Source organism: Cryptomeria japonica, chromosome 8, assembly GCF_030272615.1.
Source record: "Cryptomeria japonica chromosome 8, Sugi_1.0, whole genome shotgun sequence".
Taxonomy (NCBI): Eukaryota; Viridiplantae; Streptophyta; class Pinopsida; order Cupressales; family Cupressaceae; genus Cryptomeria; species Cryptomeria japonica.
In genome coordinates, this window is record NC_081412.1 from 727,122,319 (window position 1) to 727,147,771 (window position 25,453).

Sequence of the window (25,453 nt, forward strand, 5' to 3'; positions counted from 1 at the left end):
GAATGCAAAATCTGGAAGTAAAGATTTTACTATATAAAAATATCTACTCAAATCTGTCCTGCATCATGGAAGGCCATATGTAGGAGATGATGGAGAATAAATGTCTGAAGGAATGTGCTACGGTAGAGTCAGAGGAGTAAATGATGGTGGGTGGTGATTAATTGCTACAGTGCATGGCTGGTACAATAATATTGGTTAATAAGAATTCTCCCTACTTTCTGGTGGACGTAGCCACTTAGTGGTGAGCCTTGTGTCTGGAGTTCTTTGTTGTGTTTATTATTCTTTCTGCTGTTTTCTGTTCACTATTATGTGTTTTCTCTGCTCGTTTTTTAACTAACATCTTTTTTATTTACTACAATCTCGTAGTTTTCTCTATTACATTCATTTTATTTCAAAATAAAAATTAATATTACAATATTTAATTTTATAGTTTATAATTTTGGGTTTTTAAAAGATTTTGGTATGATTGTGTTAACATTTTTACAGTTTTTAAGATCATATTCATGTTCCATCATTAAAATGGAGTAAGTAAAAAAAGACAATAGGGGAAAGGACCCAGTAGTCGTGCACCCTAACTTCATGCTTCTCAAAATCCTACTTGGAAATTTTGAATCACTCCGATTTTTTTACAGCAGCTTACTTGGCAAGTCCCCTGCTTATAACTAAGGTTTTAGGGCCACATCATCAAATATGATGCCACATCAGCATGCTTTTTGCCAAGGTGTCCAAAACAGCCCCCCAAAAAAGTGAGACCAATAGGCGTGCAAAAGAGACCCCAATAGTTGTGCAGCCGATGTGGCATCACCTGATTGGTTACTTTTTACAATATTAGTACATTTCTTAACAACTATTGGTACATTTCCTAACAACTGTTGGTACATTTCCTAACAAAAATTGATATTTTTTGTTTCAAACAATAGGTTTTATTTGTTCAATTTTTGGAACAAAAGGTATCAACAACCCTCACAACAATTGGAACATGCTCAACTACTGGGTCCTTTCCCCTAATGTACAACAAATTATTTAGAATTTGATCTTATCAAGTGAACTATCAATGGTTTAAGAATTTGAAGACTTTTAAAAACAGCTCATATTTAAAAGATTTTTGGATAATAGAGAAACTAGATTGATGGAGAGAAACAAAGACTTGAATAACCAAACCAAATTTCTCAAATGAATTTCCTGAAAGCTTAGACATATGATTGTGTAAATATTTTTCTATCAACATTTCGGATCATATTCTATTATCATCAGAATGAAATAAGCCAAAAAGGAATATAATTTACTACAAATTATTTAAAATTGATATTTTTAAGTGAACTATGTTAGTGGTCAAAGGAATTAAAGGCCTTTAAAAACAGCTCACATTTGGAAGAATTTCAGATGACAATAAAACTAGATTAACACATAGAAACAAAGAGTTAAATAGCTAATTTAATTAAAATAAACAAAATTTCTCAAAAAAATTATTTGGAAACTTTTAGATATGATAATGTAAACATTTTTTTATGAGTATTTTGGATTAATTCAATGATCCATCATCAGACTGAAAGAAAAGAATAAATTGTTACAAATTATTAAAAAAAGATATTTTCAAGTGAATTATATCAGTGGTCCTAAAAGACAGCACACATTTGAAAGTTTTTCTGATGAGAGTGAAACTATATTGATATAGAGAAACAAAGAGCTTAATTGATTTCAGTAAATTTGATCAAATTTAGAAATTGAAGACGTAAAAAGCAGCGCATATTTGAAAGACTTTCAGATGAGAGTGAAACTAGATTGATAAATAGAAACAAAGAGCTGAATAACATATTTCATTCCTCCTCTTCTTGGATCTCTGATTTCAGCTGCATATTTCCCCCATGGCCTTCTCCTTACTCCTCTGTAATGTTTCTCTTTCTTCTTACTCAAACTCCCAATCTCAGCTTTACCATTCATGGGCTCATGACAGCCTTCAATGGCTGAATTCTTCTTAACTTCAAGCAAAACCAAGTTCTCTCCTGAGCCATTCTCATTGCACAGACTCACTGCTTGAGCCGAATTCAAGGTTTCTGAATATGCAGCAGCCATGTATGAGTCTGGTTCATCTTCATAAGAACCATACCTTAGAGAAGAAGAAGATGGTATATCATTTTTACCACTTTTCTTCACTTGCATGGATTCATTGTATTGGGATTTTCTTTTGAGATTACTTCCCACAAAATTGCTCTCCCCCTTAGAAGAATCCATTGCTTCCCACTTTTTGTTCTTGTGCCCTAGGAATTGGGAATGTTGCGTATTTATAAGCAAGAGAGTGAAATAATATATTATTTTTCATTATTGACTGCTGTTACGCACAGGAGACTGCTGTCAACGTTTGAGAATACTAAATTTGTAAATGCTTGCACGAATGCCCTGTGTGGACCTCATTGATTGATACTCGCGAGTGCTTGACTGATTGATAAAAAAAGTGTGGATTTTTTAAAGTCTTTTCACATTGTGAGAGGACAAAATATCTGTATTTAGCATGTCGTGAGACGACAGAATTGGGGTTGCACTTTTGAGGTATTGATCGAAGTTAGGTATGTAACAATTGAGTGACCACATTCCCTTTGTAAAAGGACTTGAACTCGGATCTAAGCTTTCGAATTATATGATTTTATTGATGCATCATATTTAGATATGCTTTGAAAAGTAGAATTTGAATAATAAGTTATTGCAGTAGTAATCGTTTGTTTTTTTATTAAATTTGGTTCAAATTGTATGTTGCTAAATATAATTATCTTATTTTAGATATCAAAGTATAATTTTAAGATTAGTTTTTGTATAATAAGATCTTAAATTAGAACTGTAAGATTTACATATTTATATTAATTTTTATGTTTATTTTAATATAGTATTTTATTTATTTGTTTTATGTTTCTTGATGATGGATGTCATATTACAAAAGAAGGAAAATGAGAAAGTACATGTCCTAGCAGTGAGAGATTTGTCTTAGAATAAGGGTGTAAGTTATTTGGAAGAGAGTGAAAGAATAATTGCTTCCTAGTTCTCTGGTCCTCTACAAGACTAGTGAGTAGGTTTAGTGTCACAATGTTTAGTTCAAATAGGTTGAGTTTTCTATCTTGTTTAGCGTCCGTTTCTTTTAAATTAAGTGTGATTTCAAATGAGTCACTTAAATAAGTCAAAATTTAGACTCTCTTAATTCAAAAACATCTCTATATAGATATATAATGCATCTACTTTTTGAATTAAAATTAGCTCATGTTCAAGTAGCAAGAATAATATAATGGAGGTATATATATAGATAATAATGATTTATGAAGTCTCATAATAAGCTTATTTATATGGTGATGATGCTCTATTTTTAGTTGGTAGTCCTTGCATCTTGTTACAAAACATTAAAGGCAAGAAAAATCACAAGAATAAAATTTAACATATTCTTTCTTAATATTATTAAATGCATACTTGGTGAAGTTAGTTTACAAATGAATTGCAAAATATTAATAAAATGTAAAAATATTCTAAAGAAATGAAATTAATAATCTAAAGATAGTTTGATACATTAATGCTAGAAAAATAAATTATTAAAGAAGGTAAAATTAGGTATGTGTAAGAGATAAAAGTGTATACTTTATATGTGAAATTTTAATTTTACATCAATCTTAACTATAAGTTGTGAATACATAGCCATGAAATTTAATTTTACTATTTGACACTAATAGACTTAAATCTATATTAATTTTTATTTAGTTTTATGTCTATTTTGATAGAATAATTTATTTTATTTTTGATAATGTGTCTAATAAGGCTCAAAAGCTATATAAAAATATTTGGATTATTGCTCTTGGATGTTGGATAAATTCTTCCTCGAAGCCTTATACTGGTCCCAAAAAGTAAATGAGTTGAAGATTGGATTCTAGAGTGGAGATAGAAAAGAATAAGACTTTATTAATTAGACCACTCACCATATACCTAGTGAGATGTAACTCTTCTTAACCTACATAATTACCATGATGTATAGGGTGGACAAAGAAAGTGGAAGTTTATATTGAAGGGTCTTCCTCCACATTGATAGCTAGTGTTTTTGATAAGGATAAACGGGTTTTACAAGGACCTGAAACCTAAAGTTTTACAATAGTTGGCCAACAACCAAACTGACAAGAAACAATAGCAAAACAGGGGAGCAACCCCAAACTAAAAAAAAAAAAAAGAAACGCAGACAAACAAGCCAAAGCAAAAAAACTCTCAGTTAAGAGAGAGCACCAGATCCTTCTTCTTTTGGATGGAAATCCTGTTGATTTCCTCAAGCTCATCCATGATGAATCTGGAGGCATCCTTGTTGTTGCTTCTGCTCCTAGTCTTGGAACTGGGTCCACTGGTTTTGCTGTCTCCAATAGCCATATCATCTCCTCCAAGATCTTTCACTGGGTCACTATGATAGGATCTATAATTAGCAACCATGTCATTAATCTTTTCAAGCCCCTCGAGGCTATTGTTCATGGCTTCTTTACTAATGTCAACCAAGTTCTTGATATTTTTCTTAATCTCAGCCATGGATTGTTCCACCTTATCAATCCTTTGTTCATGGTTACATTTTATTACCTCAACATTCATAGAGAGTTTTTGAGTCATGATCATGAGTTTCTCCGGCTTGCTAGGTTTAGGGGAAGCAGTGAAAATGTCAATTATTTTTTTAACCCCTATTTTGAGGGTGTCAATTTCGCGCTCGACCCACTTCCAGCAACACTCGTGGCTTTTGGTGGCTTCCATGACCAAATTCATCAGACTACCATCATCCCCCTTTTTTTTTTTCTTTCTGGACATTGATAGGGATGTCCAGTTTAATCCCTTGGTCCATAATCTTCAGGTTGTGGTCCCTTGCCGCCAACTTTTTCTTTTTGGTGAGGGGTTTAGCCTTGGAGATCAGTTTGCTGTTGGTTTTGTATTTGCTAGCTACCCATCTAGGGGGATTCTTGTTGCCGAGTGTCTCAGGAGTGACCATCTTTTCCTTTTCATCCATAAGTTCGTATTCAGGGTCATCAACAGGAACCCCACTATCGTCCAGGTTGATCTCCAAGTCAGAGACATCTTGGACCTCTGTCTGCAGGCCAATCCTAGCAAGCGGGGGCACAATTTCAAGGGATTTAGCGTGTTCCATGATAAGGACAATATGTCCCTCATGAAGAACAGGGTTGTTAGGGTTTTCTAGGTGCTTTTCTAGGCTATTCTCAAGGGAGGAGGCTAGATACTAGGGAACAGAGATAATTTTACCGTGTCAAAAATGATCTATGATAGTGAAATGGTAGGAGAAGATGCTTGCATATCTTCCATCGATGGTGTGTTGTGATGTATTCACACATCGCCCCATTGCAAATGGGGACCCCCACTTTTTTGCTTTCTAGGTTAGTTGTCTTAGCTTAGTTATTTGTTGTCGAGTCTTTGCTGTTAATCTTTTGTTCGTAGTTGCTCAGGAGCTAGCCAAGTATTTCTCTTTTGTAGATGAAGTGAGGTTTAACATTCTCTTTGCCTAGCCATGACATAATCCCTTCCACTTCTCTCAATCCTTTTAGTGGGTGCCCAAACCCAATCACTCCCATTTCCATTTGCTTCCATTTCCACCCGAAGACAGAAAAAAGAAGCAAGGTGGATTTGGATGGTTAGTATACAAATCAAAACACTAAAACATATAAAAATATGAAGCATAAATTAAATCACATAAAAACATGAAGACAAATGCTTTTTACCTTGAAAACCTTTACCTTCTCCCTCGGATGGACCTTGGATGAAGTCGAAGTGCGCCCAAATGCCTCCAACATGATGTCTATTTTCTCCTAGATTGCTTGATGGGGTTGGCTCTCCAAAATAGTGCACAAATGGATGTGATGGATTTGAAGGATGAGATGGATAATATGGCTAAGTATGGATGAAAGATAACTTTGGCATGATGAAGGTGCAAAGATGGTTTCCTAGGCACAAACTAGTAGCATGAACTTCCTAAAATTGGAGATGAAATGTGAGGGGATGGAGTCCTCAATTTATAGGGAGAGAGGAGGAGAAATGAAGGGCCAATATTGACCCAAGATGGAGGGTCAAGATTCCTTGTGAGCCCATACAAGGTCCAAGAGGAGGTGTGGAGACCAAGAGATATGTCTTAAAGGCATTTCTTGTCTACACACTCCTCAAGGTACATTGGGAAGACTTCCCAATGTGCCTTGAGAAGAGCAAGGGATGGGACATTTCTTGAGGGATGGAAAGGAGGAATTAAAAATTCTTCAAGAGGGATGCTCATGGGGATTGGAGGACTCAGGAGGAATTAGAAATTCCTTGGAAGATGAGATGCCTAGAGGAATGTGATATTCTTTCTTGAGGGATGGAAAGGAGGAATTAAAAATTCTTCAAAAGGGATGCTCATGGGGATTGGAGGACTAAGGAGGAATTAGAAATTCCTTGGAAGATGAGATGCCTAGAGGAATGTGATATTCTAAAAATATCACATTCACGTAGGAAAAGAGCATTTAAGGAGAGTGGTTGGATGGAAGGGACAAGGAGTTGACTTTGTGGCTAATCATGATGATTAGCCACTAGAAACTCATTAGGAGAGGGATTAGAGGAAATATTAGGTGGGATTACCGAAGATAAGATTTGTAGGAGGATTTGAATAGGAGAGAGAATGAGTGGAGGGAATTAAAAACTAGAAGAATAATGCTAAGTGAGCTTAGGGAATTTCTAGAAAAAATTATTAGGTTAATGATGGATTAGGAAAAGGTGATTTGTAGGAATCACTTAGGTTAACTAATTAATTGAAATTAATTAGTTAAGAGGAGGAATTTGAGAAGATTTAATATTGAGGATTTTTAGAAGAATAAAAGGGGATTGATTTATTAAATAAATCAATCATAGACTATAGTGACAATATTATGTATAATTAATTAATATTGAGGAGAATTAAAAATTGGCATAATTAATAAATTAATTATGTCAGGAATTTAAAAATAATTAAAATAATTATTTTCAAGTGTCTACATTTTGCCCCTCTTTTACACAATGACAAATTTGGCGATGGGTAGAAGATAGAAGAAGAAGAAATAGATTCCCCAATGTAAAGCGTGGGAGGTGTATGCCCCCTCGAGAATTTTGTCAAAAGAAAAGTGACGAAAAAATTCTCGAAATAAAGAAGAAGGAATTTGAGTGGAGGAGATAAGTGAAAAATAAATAGGAAGTAGATGTAGAAAATATAGAAGAAAGAGTAGAAGGTGTGAGACCGTGGAGGAAATGGGCCCTTGAGGGGGCCCATATAAGCCACAAAGGGCCCAACGAGGAGTCATTGTTACACACAAGCCTTGGAGCCACTCAGAGCCTAGAAGGAGAGACAGATCACATTCCTACACGTGATCATCGCACTGAGAGGATCTGACAGTATGACAGACCCACTAGCTATGGACCACTGGTATGTAGCACCATTCCCCTTTTTGAAATTTTTAGGGTAGGGGTAGAATTAGGGCTAAATTAAGGGTATAGACTTGGCGAGGTGCACGCGCTCATTTCTCTTTCAGCGTGTGCGCCAATGGGTTAGTGCGAGCGCTAGCGAACAACGCGGGCACTCGTTGGGAGGAGGTGGGTAGAATAGGTTATTGGGGGAGGGGGAATGTTTAGCGCGAGTGCCACAGTTTTGGTACGAGCACTGGAAAATCAGCGCATGTACTTGGGAGGGGGGAAGTTAGGCGTAGGTTTAGAATTTTTGGGATAGGATGAGGGTACGACTGGTTCCGGAGGGTAGAATAGGACTTGTAGACATGGAAATAATGAATTGTTTTGCTGGATGCAGGCGAAGATGGGGCCATTTACTTTCAGGAAGCATTGGCTTGCTACTATGAGTTTATATCGGGAGTTGGGGCGTGATGAGTTGGAGGTGCTAGCTACTCTAGGATTACACTATGTGGGCAGGTGATCGAGGATACGGGCTCATACTGCGATGATGACAACTTTAGTTGAGAGGTGGGACAACAGGTATAACACCTTCCGTCTTCCTACTGGCGAGGCGACAGTGATCCTTTTGGATGTAAGGAGGATCTTGAAGTTCCCTGTTCGTGGTGTCATCCTAGAGTACCACTTCGATGTAATGGATTTTTATCTTTGGGAGGTTTGTGAGTATGAGACCCCACCATTGCTAGATAGGAGTAGGATGCACTTGGGTAGGGTGATGGGTATTCGGTGGATTCCTTGCTTGGTACTGGTGATTTGTGGATTCTTGAGCACGTGGATTATACCTGATCTAGGAGGTCATGGATTTCTTGTTGGATGGAGCAGGTGCCTATATTTCATGGTTCATGATGGCATGTAGTATGCGTGGGGAGATGCGATGTTTACTCAGTTATATCATGATATACATTTGGTGGTGTATAGGGAGTTTGCTAGTTTATCTGCAGGAGTGACACTTCTCCACATCTGGGCTTGGGAGCACATTGCGATTACTGGGCCACTGGGTGTACAGGACAGGCAGGCTCAACAACCATATGTGGATAGGTACAAGGGGCTGCTGCACTATACTTAGATAGGGTCTGTATGGTTTTGGCATCAGATTCTGGATGAGCTTGTGCAGTTTACATGGCGGCCATTTTTGGGGTGTGAGAGATGAAGGGGTGACTGGCAGCTGCACTGGGCTGGGGTGGAGATGTGGATGTTTGGTAGACCAGTGTACATTATGGAGTATTATGCACCGTATAGGGAGGCAAGACAACTTGGACAGATTTAGTATATAGTGGGGGACATCCCAGTGTATCCTTGGATTACACGAGAGGTGAGATATTGGGGCTTGATGACAAGTCCATTGGAGGGCAGGGCCAATTTTCAGACAGTGTCTCACTTGGTTTGGGATGAGCGGATGGGGGCAAGTGAGGATCCAGGGATGATAGGAGGATACAGGAGCTAGTGGGAGGGGTACTTGCCAGTACGTCTTACCATTGCTAGGGTTTCAGAGGATGATGAGCTACAGCTGGCCGTAGACTAGGTAGTTGGTGGTGAGGATGATGGCCCAGGGGACAGAGTTGTGGTTGGTGTAGGGCGTGGTGCTAGTGGTTAGCAGAGGAGAGTGAGGGTGGTATGGAGGAGGGATCCGGAGGAGGGAGAGGGAGAGGGAGAGGGAGCACTAGTAGGAGAGGCCACAGAGGCCATGGGTGGTAGGGGAGAGGATGTTGTACCTATGGATGATCTCGAGGCACAAGTGGAGGAAAGGGGAGGGGTATCACGGACTGACTTTGACAGAGTGTAGCAGGAGCGGGTTACTACCCGGGCGAGGCTCCATTCTCTTGAGGATGAGCTACAGATAGAGAGAGCTGGGAGGGAGAGTCTAGAGGCAGAGGTGGAGTGGATGATGCAGGAGATAGAAGATTTAACAGAGAGCTTCCATACAACTTGGATAGAGGTGGATGCCCTGAGGCAAGAGAGGGAGGAGTCTGGGTAGATGTTAGAGTAGGCATGAACAGGGACAACTATAGCGACCCTTCAGGATGTTATCCGTCAACAGGATGATATGTAATTATGGATATGTTGTGCTGACCTATTTGTGATGCAGTGTGGATGTTTATATATGTATGCCTATGATATGTTGCTGACACATTTTTGGATGCAGGATGAGTGATCATGCTTTTTGATGTGTATATATGCTGCATATGCAAATGTATGATGGATACATGTAGGTGTAAATGATTTATGATGTAATCTATATGAGGAATGAATGTAATGTCATGATATGTAAATGATGATCTAAATGAATGAGTAATGTAATGTAATCTATGTGGATGAATTAATGTCGTTTATTTATAAATGATGTATGTGATGAAATCTAAGTGCAACCTATGTGATAAATGTTTGTGAAGAATGACAATATAAATTAGTAGTGTAATGAAATGAAATGCAATCTATATGAATAATGCCACCTATGCGTATAAAATGAATGAACAAGGGAATGAGGGAATATGCTGATAATAATACAATGATATTTAGATAAAAAATAGAAGAATATGGAATAGACTAGGAATGGGGTAAATTGAGGACTCCATGGGATTATTAGATTAAGACTTTATGCAATGATGGTAAAAGTTGTGCACAAAAATGTGGAGAGCCAACCTAGTTTGGTATTCCCCTGGGTGACTTGCACCACTGATTATAGGAATCAAGATACCATGAGAAACCCAAGGCATGGACTGACTCACAGTGAAAATAGAATTCCTTACACATAGCTATGTAAGTGTTGAGAAACACTAACACAAAGTTGTGGGTATGTGCAAGGAAACCCTCAAACTCACCGATACCTCTTGTATGCGAGAGGGTAAGTGTTGATAAACAATAGTACCAGGTCTCCGGTTTATACAAGAGAGATCCAAAATATGCCATGCTATGAAAATATACCCTAGTATGCACCTATTGTAAACATACCTAGATATGGAAAATTCGGGCAGTCATAAATAGATGCAGTCGTAGGGTAAAAGATGCAAGTCTAAAATGAAAAATCCAAGAAATCAAACATGTCATTCATTCATGACCAATTGACACCTCTTGCCAAGAGTAGGATTAGGATGGAGTATTAAGTTGCCAGGTGAGGGAAGGATTCATCCCTAGGGCAAAGGATAAAGCGGGTGAACTTTTTGGATTGGGCAAGTGATCATATGGCCTTGAAGATTAACTTGTGGGCTTAGGATTGTTCTGAAGACTTCATGAAGCTCACATAGAGGCACACAAGCTTAGTTGATGGGATATTCCTTATTCATGATTTAGGCGAAGACTCATCATCATATGCGTGATTTATTCAGAGGTGAAAGGGAAGGAATGTTGCGATGGGTGGATTGGATGGGAGGATGATTGGAGCACCGATATGATAGACAATGGATCCGGTTTATTTACCTTGGCGCCTACATGGAGGTTTTCACCAAGGTACTTGTCCATAGCGCCACAAAGTGGTTTTCACTGATGGACGAATTGATGTTTTTTTTTTGTGTCACGGGATGCCTGTTTGCCAGGTTTTCACTAGAGTGACAATTCTTTCAGGATCTTTTTCTTAGTTTTATGTATTTTTCATGATTTTTTGACAATTTAAGACTTTTTGAGTACTAGGCATAGAATCTTTTGAGGTGCATGATATTTATTGGATCATCCAGAAGATTGCCTTCAGGAGTAGCCAATTGATAGGCCCTTGATCCATATTTCACTGTGATTACATATGGTCCAAGCCAATTAGGCTTGAACTTGCCTTTCTTTTCTCTTTCTTCAAGGTTTTTCTGATTCTCCATGAGGACAAGATCACCAATTTGGAATTCCTGGGTTCTAAATTTCTTGTGATAACTCATGCATAGATGGTTTTGATATACTCAAAGATGGTTCAAGGCCTTGAGGTGCCTTTCATCTAACAATTCTAGCTCTTGTAGGTGGGTAATTCTGCATTCTTCATCTACTAGGATATTTTGCAGCAATACCCTTAGAGAGGGGATCTCAATCTCAAGGGGGAGGATAGCTTCGGAGCCAAAGACCAGGGAATAAGGGGCACCACCTATGGGTGTACAAATGGAGGTGCGGTAGTCACACAAAGCAGGATGGAGTTGGAGGTGCCAATCACGACCAACTTCATTGACTATCTTTTTGAGGATTTTGATTAGGGTTTTATTAGAAGCCTCAGCTTGACCATTACCTTGGGGGTAATATAGGGTGGAGAAGCGATGTTGGATGTTGAATTTCTGGCAGAGTTCTTTGACATCCTAGTTTTTAAATTGTCTGCCATTATCTATAATGATAATTTTTGGAATGCCATATCGACAGATCAAGTAGTTCAGGATGAATTTGGATATCTGCTTTCTAGTGGTAAAAGTAAGAGGGATAGCCTCTACCCACTTGGTGAAGTACTCGGTGGTGGTGATAATGAATTTATGCCCGTTGGAGGATGAGGGCCAAATTTTCCCAATGAGATCAAGCCCCCACTGTGAGAAGGGCTAGGGTGTAATGAACGATTGAAATTCTTGTGATGGCGCATGAATCTTGTTGCCATGTTGTTGGAAAGGGATGCATTTCTTCACATAGTTATATGCATCTACTTCCATTTTAGGCCAATAATATCCTGTTCTCAAAAGCTTTTTAGCCAAGGTGAGCCCACTTGAGTGTGCCCCACAGATGCCTTCATGTACTTCATGTAATGCCCATTCCACCTCTTGTTTATCTAAACACCTTAGGAGGGAACCATCAAAATGCCTTTTGAATAGGGTGTCTCCAAGGATGGTGTAACGAGCACATCGATGAATGAAGGTTTGTTGTTGGGTTTTGGTAAGGTGTGGCGGAATGACGTTGTCTTTTAGGAAAGCGAAGGTTTCTTGGTAGCAGGGGGACTCGGGACCAACGAGTACACACACCATTTCAAACTCTGATAGATCATATGCCAGTATAAATAGTTTCTCGACCAAGAACTCACACTTCTGACTATGTGCTGGCATCTGAAGGAGGGAGCCAATGGTGGCCATTGTATCTGCAACCCTATTGTTTGTTCGCGGGACTTGATCAAACTTGATTGTGATAGGGAAGGAGTTTGTCATCTTGTTTTTGGTATTTGTCATTGGCTTATTTTATGACAAGTTGGGAATCACCATAGACTTGTAATTCCCTTATCTTCCACTAGATAGCCAAGCGTAATCCTGTAATAAGTGCCTCATATTTTGCGATGTTGTTGGTACATGCAAAAGCTATCTTGTATGACTTTGGGATGCCATCTTCTTGAGGTGTCATCAGTAGTATTCCTACCCCTGATCCATTTTGGGTGCAAGAGCCATCAAAGTACAATTTCCATTTCGAGGATGTGGTGACAGTCATAATGAATTCACCCGGTAATTCTGTGAGAATAGGATGGTCACCTAGAAGTGGAGCATCACCCAACTGGTCTGTGATGACTTGTCCCTTGATTGCTTTTATGTCTACATATTCAATGTCAAACTCACTTAAGAGCATGACCCATTTAGCGATTCTTCTAGTGAGGGCAACTTTTGACAAGAGATATTTAAGCAGGTCAATCTTAGCAATAAGTTTTGTTTTGTTGTTCAACATATAGTGTCAGAGTTTCTGTGTGCTAAACACCAATGCCAGGCATGCTCTTTCAATGGGGGTATAATTGAGTTCATAGCCGACTAGTGTCCGATTGATGTGGTAAATGGCATGTTCCTTCCCTTGATCATCTGTTTGTGCCAGCAATGCACCCAATGCCACTGCGGTAGCACATATGTACAAAATAAGAGGTTTTCTAGGAGTAGGAGGCATAAGCATTGGAGGTGATGCTAGATATTCTTTTAGTTTTTCAAAGGCCTTTTGACATAAGCAGTCCCATTTGAATTTTGTGTCTTTGTGCAACAGGTGCGCTAATTGATGGCACTTATCTGCCAGTTGTGAAATAAAACATCTAACAGATTGGAGTTTCCCCTAGAGGTTGTGTAGCTGTTTGAGAGTTTTCGATGGAGGCATTTCCATGATGGCTTTTACCTTTTCAGGATCAACCTCGATGCCTCTGCAAGAAACAATGAAACCTAGTAGTTTTCCCGATGTGATCCCAAAAACACACTTCTGATTTATGCACAATTTTTATTTTCCAATCTTTCAAAGATCTGCTTTAAGATAGGGATGTGTTCTTGTCTTGTCTTTGATCTGCATAGAAGATCATCCACATAATCCTCCATAATTTTATGCAAGAGGTCACGAAAAATTGTCGTCATGGCACGTTTATATGTGGCTCCAACATTTTTGAGGCCAAAAGGCATGACCTGGTAATAGAAAGTCCCCCATGGTGTTGTGAATGTGGTTTTATGTTGATCTTCGTTTGCAATCCTGATTTGATTATATCTAGAAAATCCATCCATAAGTGATAGCATCTCATGCCTTGCTGTAAGGTCCACAATCATATCTATGTTGGGGAGCGGGAAATCATCTTTAGGAAAATCCCTATTTATATCTCGGAAATTAGTACAGATGCGGATGCCCCCAACGGGTTTTCCGACAGGTAAAATATTGGAGACCAATTCAGCGTAGTCTATTGGTTTGATGAATTCCGCATCCAACATCTTTTAAAGTTCTGCCCTGACCAGGAATGCAATGTGTGGATGCATTTTGCACAACTTTTGTTTTACAGGTTTTGCGTCTAGGTAGACAATGAGATTATGAACCACCAAGTCAGGATCTAAACCTGGCAATTGGCATAGGACCATGTGAAATTGATTTTTACCTTTGTAAGGAAATTGATGAAGTCTTGTTTCTCTTTTTCTGTGAGGGACTTGGCAATGAGAATCTTTTTTGGAATGTCTTTGGTGCCCATGTTGATTCTGTATGTTTCTTCTATCAGCAAATTTGACCTATCTTGTGAAAGGTAACCAATGGTAGGGAGGTCAAGTCCCTCATCGTCAAGTTCCTTTTCCAGGTTTTCACTTTCAGATACGCCCTTTGTTTTTATTTTTTGCTCATCCAAAGGTGTCTCGGAGAGGTTTTCACCTAGGGAATCATGTTTTTTGCTTTGATTATCTTTTTTGTGGCTAAGGGCATTGACCTGACTACCAAAGTATCCATTTTCATGTAGTTGAATACCATCTACTCTATTGCAGTCTTCCAAATTTCGCATAGTCAGGAGAGTAATGAGAGAATTATCATCGACGCAGATATCTAAAGTGGGTTTATCTCGTTGGCCCCAGTCTATGAGTTTAGGATGGAAAAGATGTAGCTCATGTGAAATGGGAGAGGTTATGGGGGTGATGGAATTGACGTGAGTGTCAAAGAAGATATCATTTTCGTATTCATAAGGCATTTCATGGAACTCCTCTTCGTTAGAGCTTTCGATATCCAAGGAAGGACTTGAAGGGGCACCAATGATAGTAATCTTAGGCACCAAGGTGTACCCCAAGCCTCTATTGTACTTGTAGGAGATATGATTTATGGGTTCTTTTCTTCCTTTCTCCTCTGGTCCCAAGCCATGTCCTTTGTAACACATTTTTTGAACTATAGCTAATGCTTTTGGATACATTTTTTTAGATATTTTTGTTGGATCTTCATCTTCTTCCCGACACAACCATGAAGAGACATCTGTGTCAAGGATCTCCTCATCAAGTGGGCCCCATTGCTGGAAGGTGGTATCTTTGCATTGTATGACCGGTTTCTGATCTTTTTTGAGCTCTTTTGGTTTGCCAAATGACTTAGGAGATAGGAGGAGGTTGCCTATTACTAAGACATCCTCCAATTTGTATTCTCCATAGTCATTCTACAAGATCTTGATTTGTGTGTCTGGTTGGGATGAGGTGGAGGCAACATTTGATGTGTCAGATGGAGGAGTTGGCGAGGGTCTATTAGTGGGCAATGATGTCGATGTTTCCCCTCTAAGAGCTTGCAACATTGAAAAGGTTGTAGATCACCTTTGATAGTGATCTCTCTTCCATTGAAGGGGAATTTGATGCATTGGTGATAAGTGGAGGGTATGGCTTGCAAGGAGTGAATCCATGGCCGACCGAGAAGGATGTTGTAGGGAAGATCAAGATCTAGTACTTGGCAAGGGGTTTCAATTGTGATAGGGCCAACTTGAAGAGGTAAGGTGATCATGCCCTTGTAAACTCTTTCCGCATCATCATATGCTTTTATTGTGATCCTTCTTGATGTGTCTACCAGGTCCTCAGAAAGTTACAATTGTTTTATTAACTTGTATGTACACAGATTGAGTCCGGATCCACCGTTTATCAAGATACGTTTGACCTTGTGCTTTAGGATAAGGGTTTCAATGTGCAAAGGTTTGTTATGGTTTTCATCTATAGGAGCATCATTGGAAGTGAATACAAGGTGTTGCTGGGAAGCAAGGTTTCCAATGAGAGCTTGGAATTGGGTAGCATTGATATTATCAGGACGCAAGATTAAAGGAGGGCTTGTTCCAAAATTTGTTTATGGACAAGGGAAGTCTTGAGAAGTTCTAGAATGGATATCTATGCGGGGGTCTTCCCAAGTTGGTCAAGGACGTCATATCGGCAGGTGGAAGACATGGGTAGAGGGTTTGGTGGGGGAGGAGCTCCTTGGACGATGACTTTACCTCGGTGCGTGGTCATTGCAGTCATTCCTGAGAGTAGGGGGTGGAAGGTGTAGCACCTTGAATGACTATCCTAGCAGGATTAGGTATTCTTTGGGAAGGGGGAGGATTAACTCCTTGGATAATTATGACATTTGCATGATTGTCTGCGGGCTCAATGCGACCTACTAAAGAGTCAAAGCCGGTTATGTGATTAGTGTAGTCATAGTTCACTGGTTAGATGATGAGTCTTTTCCCTTATCATGTTTCAGGAAGGGTTCCTGGTACATTTTGAGTTTGTCATTGTTATTACTAGGTTTTGCACTTGCTACTTCACTTTCACCCCTATCAATGAGATCTTGTATGTAGATTTTAAGGTTCATGCATTTTTGTGTATCATGTCCCTTGATACGATGATACTCACAATGTTCATTCTCATTATACCACCTAGGTTTGGGTTGATTGGGATCAAACGGGCGAGTGATTGGGAAAACAATTACACCTACTTGAACAAGCTTTTGAAATACCACTTCAATAGGCTCAACAAGAGGAGTGAAGTCTCTTGGAGTCTTGTTATTGGATTGGGGTGGTCATCCCTGGATTGAGACATTATTGTGAGGCTTTTGGGATTGATTTTTATTGTTTTGATTGTTGAATTGATGATTAGTGGTGGTGGGTTTTGGAGGAGTGGTCGAGGTCTGGACCCGTTTTGCATCAGTTACACCGTCATTGACTATGTTCTTGTTATTGGACTAGAATTTTGGTTTATCATTATGATAAGAGGAAGAATTTTGAGTTGATATTTGGTAGTGTTTCAAGGTTCTTCCTCTAACAAGACATATTCAAGGGCTAGGCCCTTATCAGTCAATTTTTGGAAAGATGTCAGAGGTCTTGAAAGTTTGAGCACTAGGTTCTTTTGAAATAATTCAATTTGGTGCTATTTTGGCATGTCCCATTGGAATTTCTTGATGAGGTGTCGCCATCTTTGCAAGAAGTTGGCGAAAGTCTCTCTGAGCCTTTGCTTTGTGTTACACAAGTCCTTCATGGAAACATCATTAGCCATGTTGTAGGCATAGTGAGCGACAAACGTTTCTTCCAATTCTGAAAAGGAGATATTGGAACTTCGTGGTAAGGACGAGAACCATGCCAGATCATCTTCTGTGAGACTCTTGGGGAAGAGCCTTCAAGGTATAGGTCACTATAGGAGACTTCTTGGCATAGGATGTGAAATTCTCGGACATGGTCGTGGGGGTCCCCTTTGCCTTCATACTTGGTGAATTTAGGGATCTCAAACCCTAGGGGGTAGGGTGCAACCGATATAGACGGGTCATAAGGAAAAGGAAAAAATTAGGACAAGGACAAAATTCCTCAAACGAGTAAGGTTTCCTCTTATTAGTCCCTTCTTTCATGTCCTTGATGATGTTTTTCATGTCCTGAATTTCTTTAATGAGGTCTTGTTGTGGATTTTGGAAATGATGGATTGTATTTGCCCTTAGAATTGGATGAGTCATGGAAGGTGCACCACCACTAAGGTATTGATTGGAAGTGACGGGATTAAGTGTAGCCCAAATGAGGTTAGCGGCATTGTTGACAGGAAGTGAAAACTGTGGAATAGAAATATATGGTTGAGTAGAAGAAGATGATATAGAGGCATGTTGGAGAATAGATGAGATCGGATTTGATAGTGGTATAGAGGGTAAGCAGGAAGAAGGTGGAATGGAGACCACGGGGGGAGGTGTCGCAGGTGTTATTGATTGAGTTTGAATGATTGACGAGGCAGTAATTGATTAAGTTTGAATAACAGGTGCAACATTCTACATGGGAGTGAGGTCTCCTTGTGGCTGTTGACCAAGGGTGGATTTATCAAAATCAGGTGGGAGTTGAGCTCCATTTTCAAGGAGGGTCTTTAGAAGTGCAGTAGGATTGTGCTGGATAAATTTCTCAATCATCTCTTGGTTATAAGAGTCTGCTAGGAAAGTTTTCACTTCTGGAGAGAGTTCATCTTGGTTAACCATATTAGGATTTTGCGTTTGATCTTGAGTGCTAGGTTGCACACTTTGTGTAGGATCTTCATATAGGAAACTATTGTTCGACATACCATATTGTTGTTCGGCCATCGTTTTCTTTTGAGATCAAGTTGTGACCATACAAGAATAACCTTAGAAAATATTGGAGGAAGAAATTTTTGATGAGAGGACTTAGTGAGACTTTTGGATTTTTGGATTTGTCTTTGATGAAAAGGAATTTTGCTGATTGGTAGGGTCCTTGGATTAGAACCCGTATTTGATTAGGATTGACACCTTAGTCCTTGGATGAGGATATTATGTGGTAGATGAAACCACAAGCGAGGTAATGACCAAGTTGGGTAGAATTTAGACCTTGGAATGATGATTAAAATGACTTTCTTCCACTAAGGGTTGACTAATGACCCTAAGAAAAGAAAAGGCATAGGTTAAGAGTCTTGATTGACTCAAAGGATAAGGCATAGGTACTTGGAGAGGATTATTCTTCAAGCACAAGAGCCAAGTGATTAAGGATGAGGTCTAAATGGCACTTCACAAGGCATGCAACCTTAATGTGAGGTTAAATTGGATTAAAGGATGATTTAATTTGGATTTTGAGAATTAATTTGATAATTGAAGGTAATTGATTTTGAGATTGATTGATGTGCTAAGTCCTTAGGAAAAGATTGATGATGATTGATTGAAGAGGGATGATAGTGATGATTAGAAGAAATTTGGTGACTAGGCTATCCTTGGCATGAATATGACTCAATAAATGATTGGTTCGGATGGAAAGTTGTATGAAGGGACACGACCAACCTGATTTTGATGATAATTGGTGTTGAAAGACAAACCTAAACCCTGATGGAGGGCACAGACTCTTAGTTCATCACTAGCATCAAACTCATTGCTATGACCATGGATGTAATCGTGGTAATGATGCAAGAATGCCCTATGTTTGAGCAAGAGTTTGCAGTTTGTATACCAAAATTTTGATCTAATGAGTTGTGCTTGTGTGAGCTTCTTCTTCTTGATAGGTCGGTGGATTGACTTCTTAGGATTCTTATACAACTTAGGTTTATGAAACATGAAACGGATGGAGTTTTGACGCAATTAAGACTTTGTGTGGATAGTGACTTGGATGATTGTTTGCTTTTAGACAAATGTTTTTGCAAAGTGCTTGAGGATAATGATGTGCTTTTAGTCTACTCTTGGGAAGCAAGTATCAAGCAAAGCAAAGACAATGATCAAATGAATTTTAGCTCAAAGACACTCATGCTCATGTACAACATTCTTAAGGCTGGTAAGGACAATAGTCATTGGATCCCAATTAGTTTCCTAGCTACGCTTACCTAGAGTGGACACTTATATGCTTGACCCCACTGGCTCCCCTCCATGAAACTCACTTCTCCGGGGAAGCCAAGCATCAATTCCCATGAAAAATCCTCATGGAAAACATTGTGTCTCTACTAAGGGCCATAAAAATATGGGCGGCTTCGGAGGTTCGACCTCCTGCACCAATGACTAGAAGGTTTTTGGCCACTATGCAAAAGGTGTTTAATATGTCTTCCCTTTAGGAGCTACCCTTCATATTTGCGCAAGCGCAATTGAGCCCTATAGCCCAACGAAGCACCAATAACTTAGTAGTCACACAAGTGTGATTGAGATCTCTAGGATCCTACTAAGCACCCAATGTGAGAGTGAACTCTCATATAGCCCCAACAATTGACCCTTTCATCATCAGTGGACTATTTATTATAGTGAGTTGGGAACCCCAAGTCCGAGTGTACTCACTTGGGTTGTTCCTCTCTTACCTTCTCAAAGAGTAAGTTGGGAGGGCAGGCCCGCTAAAGGTAAGCATGCAACAAACATGAAAAACTTAGAGGGTCTGGATTTCTGATCATCTAGATAGATGAGAGCATACTCTCCTACCTTTATGCTTTTCATAAAACACACAAGATAATGGTTCATTTATCCTTTAATTAAATCTAGGTGCCTAGTTAAGAAAAGACACAATATTTGGTTGGAACTCCTAGGCAACCTGCAAAACAGTTTGGATTAGTAGTTTTTTGTGTTTCTTAGGTCTTGGACGATCGAAAAAGCTACAACACTCAAATAAAAGGAAATTCAGTAGCCACTGGCTTGCACATACAGCGCATGTGCTGAAATGAAGTCAATCACGCTGAAGCACCTGCATAGGCACCAAAATGCCTTCGTACGTGCTGCAAATGATGAAAACAAAAAACAATAAAAAAAAGAAATTAAAACAAACAGAATTGTGATTTTATACCTATCTTTCATGCCGAATCCGAATCACTCACGCTAAAATGCCTAAACCCGCATTGAAATGCCTACGCTCGTGTTGAAAACCTGAAAACAAAGAAAAAGGGTTAGTGGCTTAAACTTTAAAATTCAAACTTCAAAAACAATTTTCTTGCCAAGGGCAAGAATTTTTGAAAACAATCATGCTGGTTAAGTTTCCCTTGCACTGAAATGCATCCGATCGCACTGATATGCATCCGCATGCATCAAACAGATAAATAGAGAGTAAATTTAAAAAAAATAGAAAGCAGGATTTTTTTTGAAATTTTTAAGAACGGTTGCATTGGTGCGCTTTTGCTCGCGCTGATGTGCCCATGCACACACCAAAGAGGTTTCTCTGTCATGCCGAACTGGAATCGCTTGCACTAATTTGTAGTCTCTCATGCTGTTCCGATACCTGCAACTTGCAAACTTATTAAAACTCAAAAAAATATTAGTTTTTAGGGACGTGGGTCCCATCGGGCATGCGAGAATTAAGACGGGAAAAGGAAGGAAGGTGGATTTAATGGTTAGCATACAAATCAAAACACTAAAACATATAAAAACATGAAGACAAATGCTTTTTACCTTGCAAACCTTTACCTTCTCCCTCAGATGGAGTTTGGATGAAGTCGAAGTGCACCCAAATGCCTTCAACGTGATGTCGATTTTCTCCTAGATTGCTTGATGTGGTTGGCTCTCCAACATTGTGCACAAATGGATGTGATGGATTTGAAGGATGAGATGAATAATATGGCTAAGTATGGATGAAAGATAACTTTGGCATGATGAGGGTGCAAAGATGGTTTCTTAGGCACAAACTAGTAGCATGAACTTGCTAAAATTGGAGCTTAAATGTGAGGGGATGGAGTCCTCAATTTATAGGGAGAGAGGAGGAGAAATGAAGGGCTAGGATTGACCCAAGATGGAGGGTCAGGATTCTTTGTGAGCCCACACAAGGCCCAAGAGGAGGTGTGGAGACCAAGAGATATGTCTTAAAGGTATTTCTTGTCTCCACACTCCTCAAGGTACATTGGGAAAACTTCCCAATGTGCCTTGAGAAGAGCAAGGGATGGGACATTTCTTGAGGGATGGAAAGGAAGAATTAAGAATTCTTCAAAAGGGATGCTCAAGGGGATTGGAGGAATAAGGAGGAATTAAAAATTCCTTGGAAGATGAGATGCCTAGAGGAATGTGAGATTTTGTGGAAAAGGGCATTTAAGGAGAGTGGTTGGACGGAAGGGACAAGGAGTTGACTTTGTGGCTAATCACTATCAAATCATTAGGAGAGAGGTTAGAGGAAAGATTAGGTGGGATTAGGGTGGATAAGATTTGTAGGAGGATTTGACTAGGAGAGAGAATGAGTGGAGGGAATTAAAAATTAGAAGAATAATGCTAAGTGAGCTTAGGGAGTTTCTAGAAGAATTTATTAGGTTAATGATGGATTAGGAAAAGGTGATTTGTAGGAATCACTTAGGTTAACTAATTAATTGAAATTAATTAGTTAAGAGGAGGAATTTGAGAAGATTTAATATTGAGGATTTTTAGAAGAATAAAAGGGGATTGATTTATTAAATAAATCAATCATAGACTATAGTGACAATATTAATTATAATTAATTAATATTGAGGAGAATTAAAACTTGGTATAATTAATAAATTAATTATGTCAGGAATTTAAAAATAATTAAAATAAGTGTCTACATCACCTCCCCTAACACTCTTCACTTCCATTTACCATACCTTCTAACTCACCTACCTTCCTATCCTCTATCCTCCATCCACCTTTCATACCCCATGCCTTAACCTCCTTCACATCTTAACTTAAACCTACCCTTCCATCTTACACCCTCACCTCCCTCCACTAACTTCCTTTCCACCTTACCCCTACCCCTATTCTATCCTAACATCTCCCTTCACCTCATACCTTCTATCTCACACTCCCTTTAACCTGCCATCCACACTACCTACCCCTTTATTCCCTTATAATCGCCTATTCTAACCCACATCCCATTAGTCTTACTTCCTTTATTTCCCTAAGCTTACCTCTACCCCATAGCTATTAACCTACCCTTACCATCTTATCACCTACCCCCATCCTAACCTACCCATATCCTATCCCTATCCTATCTACCACCCTACCCCCTTACCCTTTTTCCTTAGCCCCTTATAACTCCCATTATAAATTACATACCCTTTACCCTTTCATGACCCCCTTATACCTCCCACTCCACTGTTTCCCCCAACATATCCTAACTCCAACCCCTTTTACCTTCCACATCCTAAACCTCATTCCCCCATGTATCTCCTACTTCCATCATTTATATCCCTTATGTCCCCCTTTCCTCCAACATCCCATTCCCCCCTCTTTCTCCACGTAGCAGCTACCCTTAACATTTCCTACTACTCCCCCCTCATATTTCTCTCCGCCGTATCATATCATCCTTTTGGGCCCCACACACTCAAAAATGGAGAATCAAATATGATTTTTTAGGACCTTCCTTGCTGGGACCCACTGAGCTTTAACCTGAGGATTTTAAGTGTTTTTAATTACGATGCCACATATTGCTTGGGCCCCACAAAATCTGAAATGGAGATTTTAAAAGCTTGTTTTAAGGCATAGTATTTCCTTTGACTTCCTTTACCACTGTAGCCTTGATTGGGCCCCACCAAACTCTAAGGTGAAGGGAAATGTTTTTATGACATTTTTTATTTTTATTTGTTTAAAAGGAAAGCAACCACCTCATCATTTTATTTGGCTCCTAATATCCCCAACACATGAAATGATGAAACACAATGTAAGGTGTGGCACTTAGGATATAAACAAGCTGGCCTCTGAAGAGGAAGATGTGTCACATAAAGAAAACATTGGGGGGGGGGGGAAACTCAAAATCAAATCACAAGAAGAGCAAGGTAGGCCCGAATATGATCTACAGCAGAAGAGCATAAAACTCTCAATTTGAACAAGGCGGAGATAAAGGTAGTTAACTTCCAGCATGGGAGAAAGGTGAATCAGGCTTATTTTGAAGGTAATCTCAATCATTTTGATGTGAATTTCACCAAGTGTCATCTTTTAGAGTCCAATTTGATGGAAGGTGAAGAATATTAGATTTCAAGATAGTAATACCAAGAGATAATTCATTTCGAGATTGATAAAGCTAATAATGTTGTTAAGTTTTATTTGATTCTTCTTAATAGAAATTGTCTTTTTTTACACTTTCAAGTGAAAAAATAAAAGACTCAGGAAAATCAGAGCAGATCATACATAAATGAATTCAGGAAGTAGGATTCAAAAGGAACAGACCTAATTAGATGCAAGCCATCATTATCATCCAACACTAAATTTACAATCAGACTTGATTTGAGGTCAATTTCTGCTTGAGATGAAGCAAAAGCAACTTGTTTGAAGCCTAATTCTGTGCTTAATTCAAGGTTGAGGCAGAAGGATCTTAATTTGAATAAAGAAGAGCAGATTGGGGGTATTTCTATAGACCTAGTCCATATTAGATTCGGGTTGGATTTCGTCAATCTGAAAGTGACGGATTTATGGGAAAAGGAAACCTGAATTTTACAAGGGAGAATTGAATTCAACACAATCTAGGATAATTTCATTAAGCACAATTTCTTGTGCAAATGAGGACAAATCACTAGTTTTCCCAAGGCTTGAGCATGTAAAATTGGAGAAAATTGGAGACCCTGGGCTAGATTATCAAATTTCGCTCATGTCCCTTCCAAGGGTATAGGAGCGAATTCTCTTTAGGCTCCCTTTTCCCCCCTATTTGGATCAAAGACTTCACTTTAAGGCTTTGTTTGATACAAACTCCCTTTATTTCCCTTTGAGGAGCAAGGTCATGAGGTTTAGACGTGAAGATTTGAAGAAAGAGATGAGAATTTGAGCTAGAGCATCAAATTCGCTCCTGACCCTTCCAAAGATACAGGAGCAAAATTCTTTTTAGGCTCTGTTTGTGCTTCTAATTTGGATGGAAATCTCACTTTAGAGTTTTGATTGACCTTACCTTTGGGGATGAATTTAAACAAGCTTGAACTTAGAAATTTGGAGAAGAAGTTAAGAATTTGAGCACAAGCATAAAATTCGCTCCTGACCCTTCCAAAGGTACAGGAGTCAATTTTACTAGACCTCCCCTCTTCCTTCTCATTTGGATCAAATTATTGGTTTTAGGCCTTGATTGAAGGGGAGATGTTTGTTTTATGCCTTTGAAGTACATTGAAATGAAGTTGAATGACAAAAGGCTAAGGATTTGAGCTATCAAGCAAATTTCGCTCCTGAGCCTTCCAAAGGTACAAGAGTGAATTTTCCTAAGGGTCTCGTACCTCTCTAAGGTACACAAGAAAAACCTCTTGGAAGGACCTCTTATCTCACCTAAAAAACTAAGAAGATCTTGTTTGAATCAAATTTGGGAGGAGATTGACTTGAGCATGATGAGAAGAGAATTTGGAAAATCAAGTCTAAGGCAAAGTGATAGGAATGAAGCATGAGATGAGTCAAGAGGAAGAAATTTGCTCATGTACCTTCCAAAGGTACAAGAGTGAAATATCTTGAAGAAGAGTATTTTGTTATCAAGATACCAAGACAAGCCTTCTTGAAAGTAATTTAAGCCTTTGTTGTAGCATGAACCTTCTAATGATAATGAAAATTGAGTATGTGAGTGAAAAAACTAAGATCAACCCTTAGTTTGCTCAGGTACCTTCCAAAGGTAGAGGAGCGAAATGCATTGAGGATGAGTAATATGATAATGATGGTGTGTTGTAAGTCTTCTTCGTGGTGGTTTCAAGTGTTCAAGCATCCTAAACTTCATGCAAATTGTGAAAACTAAGCTTGGCTTCATCAAATATTGATGAAAATTTGACTTATATCCTAGCTCGTTCATGTACCTCTCTAAGGTACCAAGGTGAAATTCTATTAAAGGCAATTGCATTATGGTAAAAAACCGAAAAGATCAAGAGAAGGCTAAGTTTAAGTCAACCTAGAAATATTTGATGCATTAATAAACCAATCTCACTTTGGCGGCAAAAGAAAATTCGAATTTTTAAATAGAAGTTGGCCAGCTAAAGGGAAATACAATTGATTTATTCATCCAAACAAAGTCGGC

At 39.0% G+C, this 25,453-nt stretch overlaps 1 protein-coding gene across 1 annotated transcript; it reads right to left on the reverse strand.

The window, feature by feature from the left end:
* Nucleotides 1-1,761: 1,761 nt before the first annotated feature.
* LOC131046763 (ethylene-responsive transcription factor 5-like) lies at nucleotides 1,762-2,232 on the reverse strand. The gene has a single exon (XM_057980553.2). The coding sequence runs from the start codon at nucleotides 2,230-2,232 to the stop codon at nucleotides 1,762-1,764; it is 471 nt and encodes a 156-aa protein (XP_057836536.2).
* Nucleotides 2,233-25,453: the final 23,221 nt, after the last annotated feature.

Bases quoted from the DNA above. Each gene is read 5' to 3' on its own strand.
- LOC131046763 (XM_057980553.2), bottom strand. From the start codon at position 2,232: ATGGATTCTTCTAAGGGGGAGAGCAATTTTGTGGGAAGTAATCTCAAA.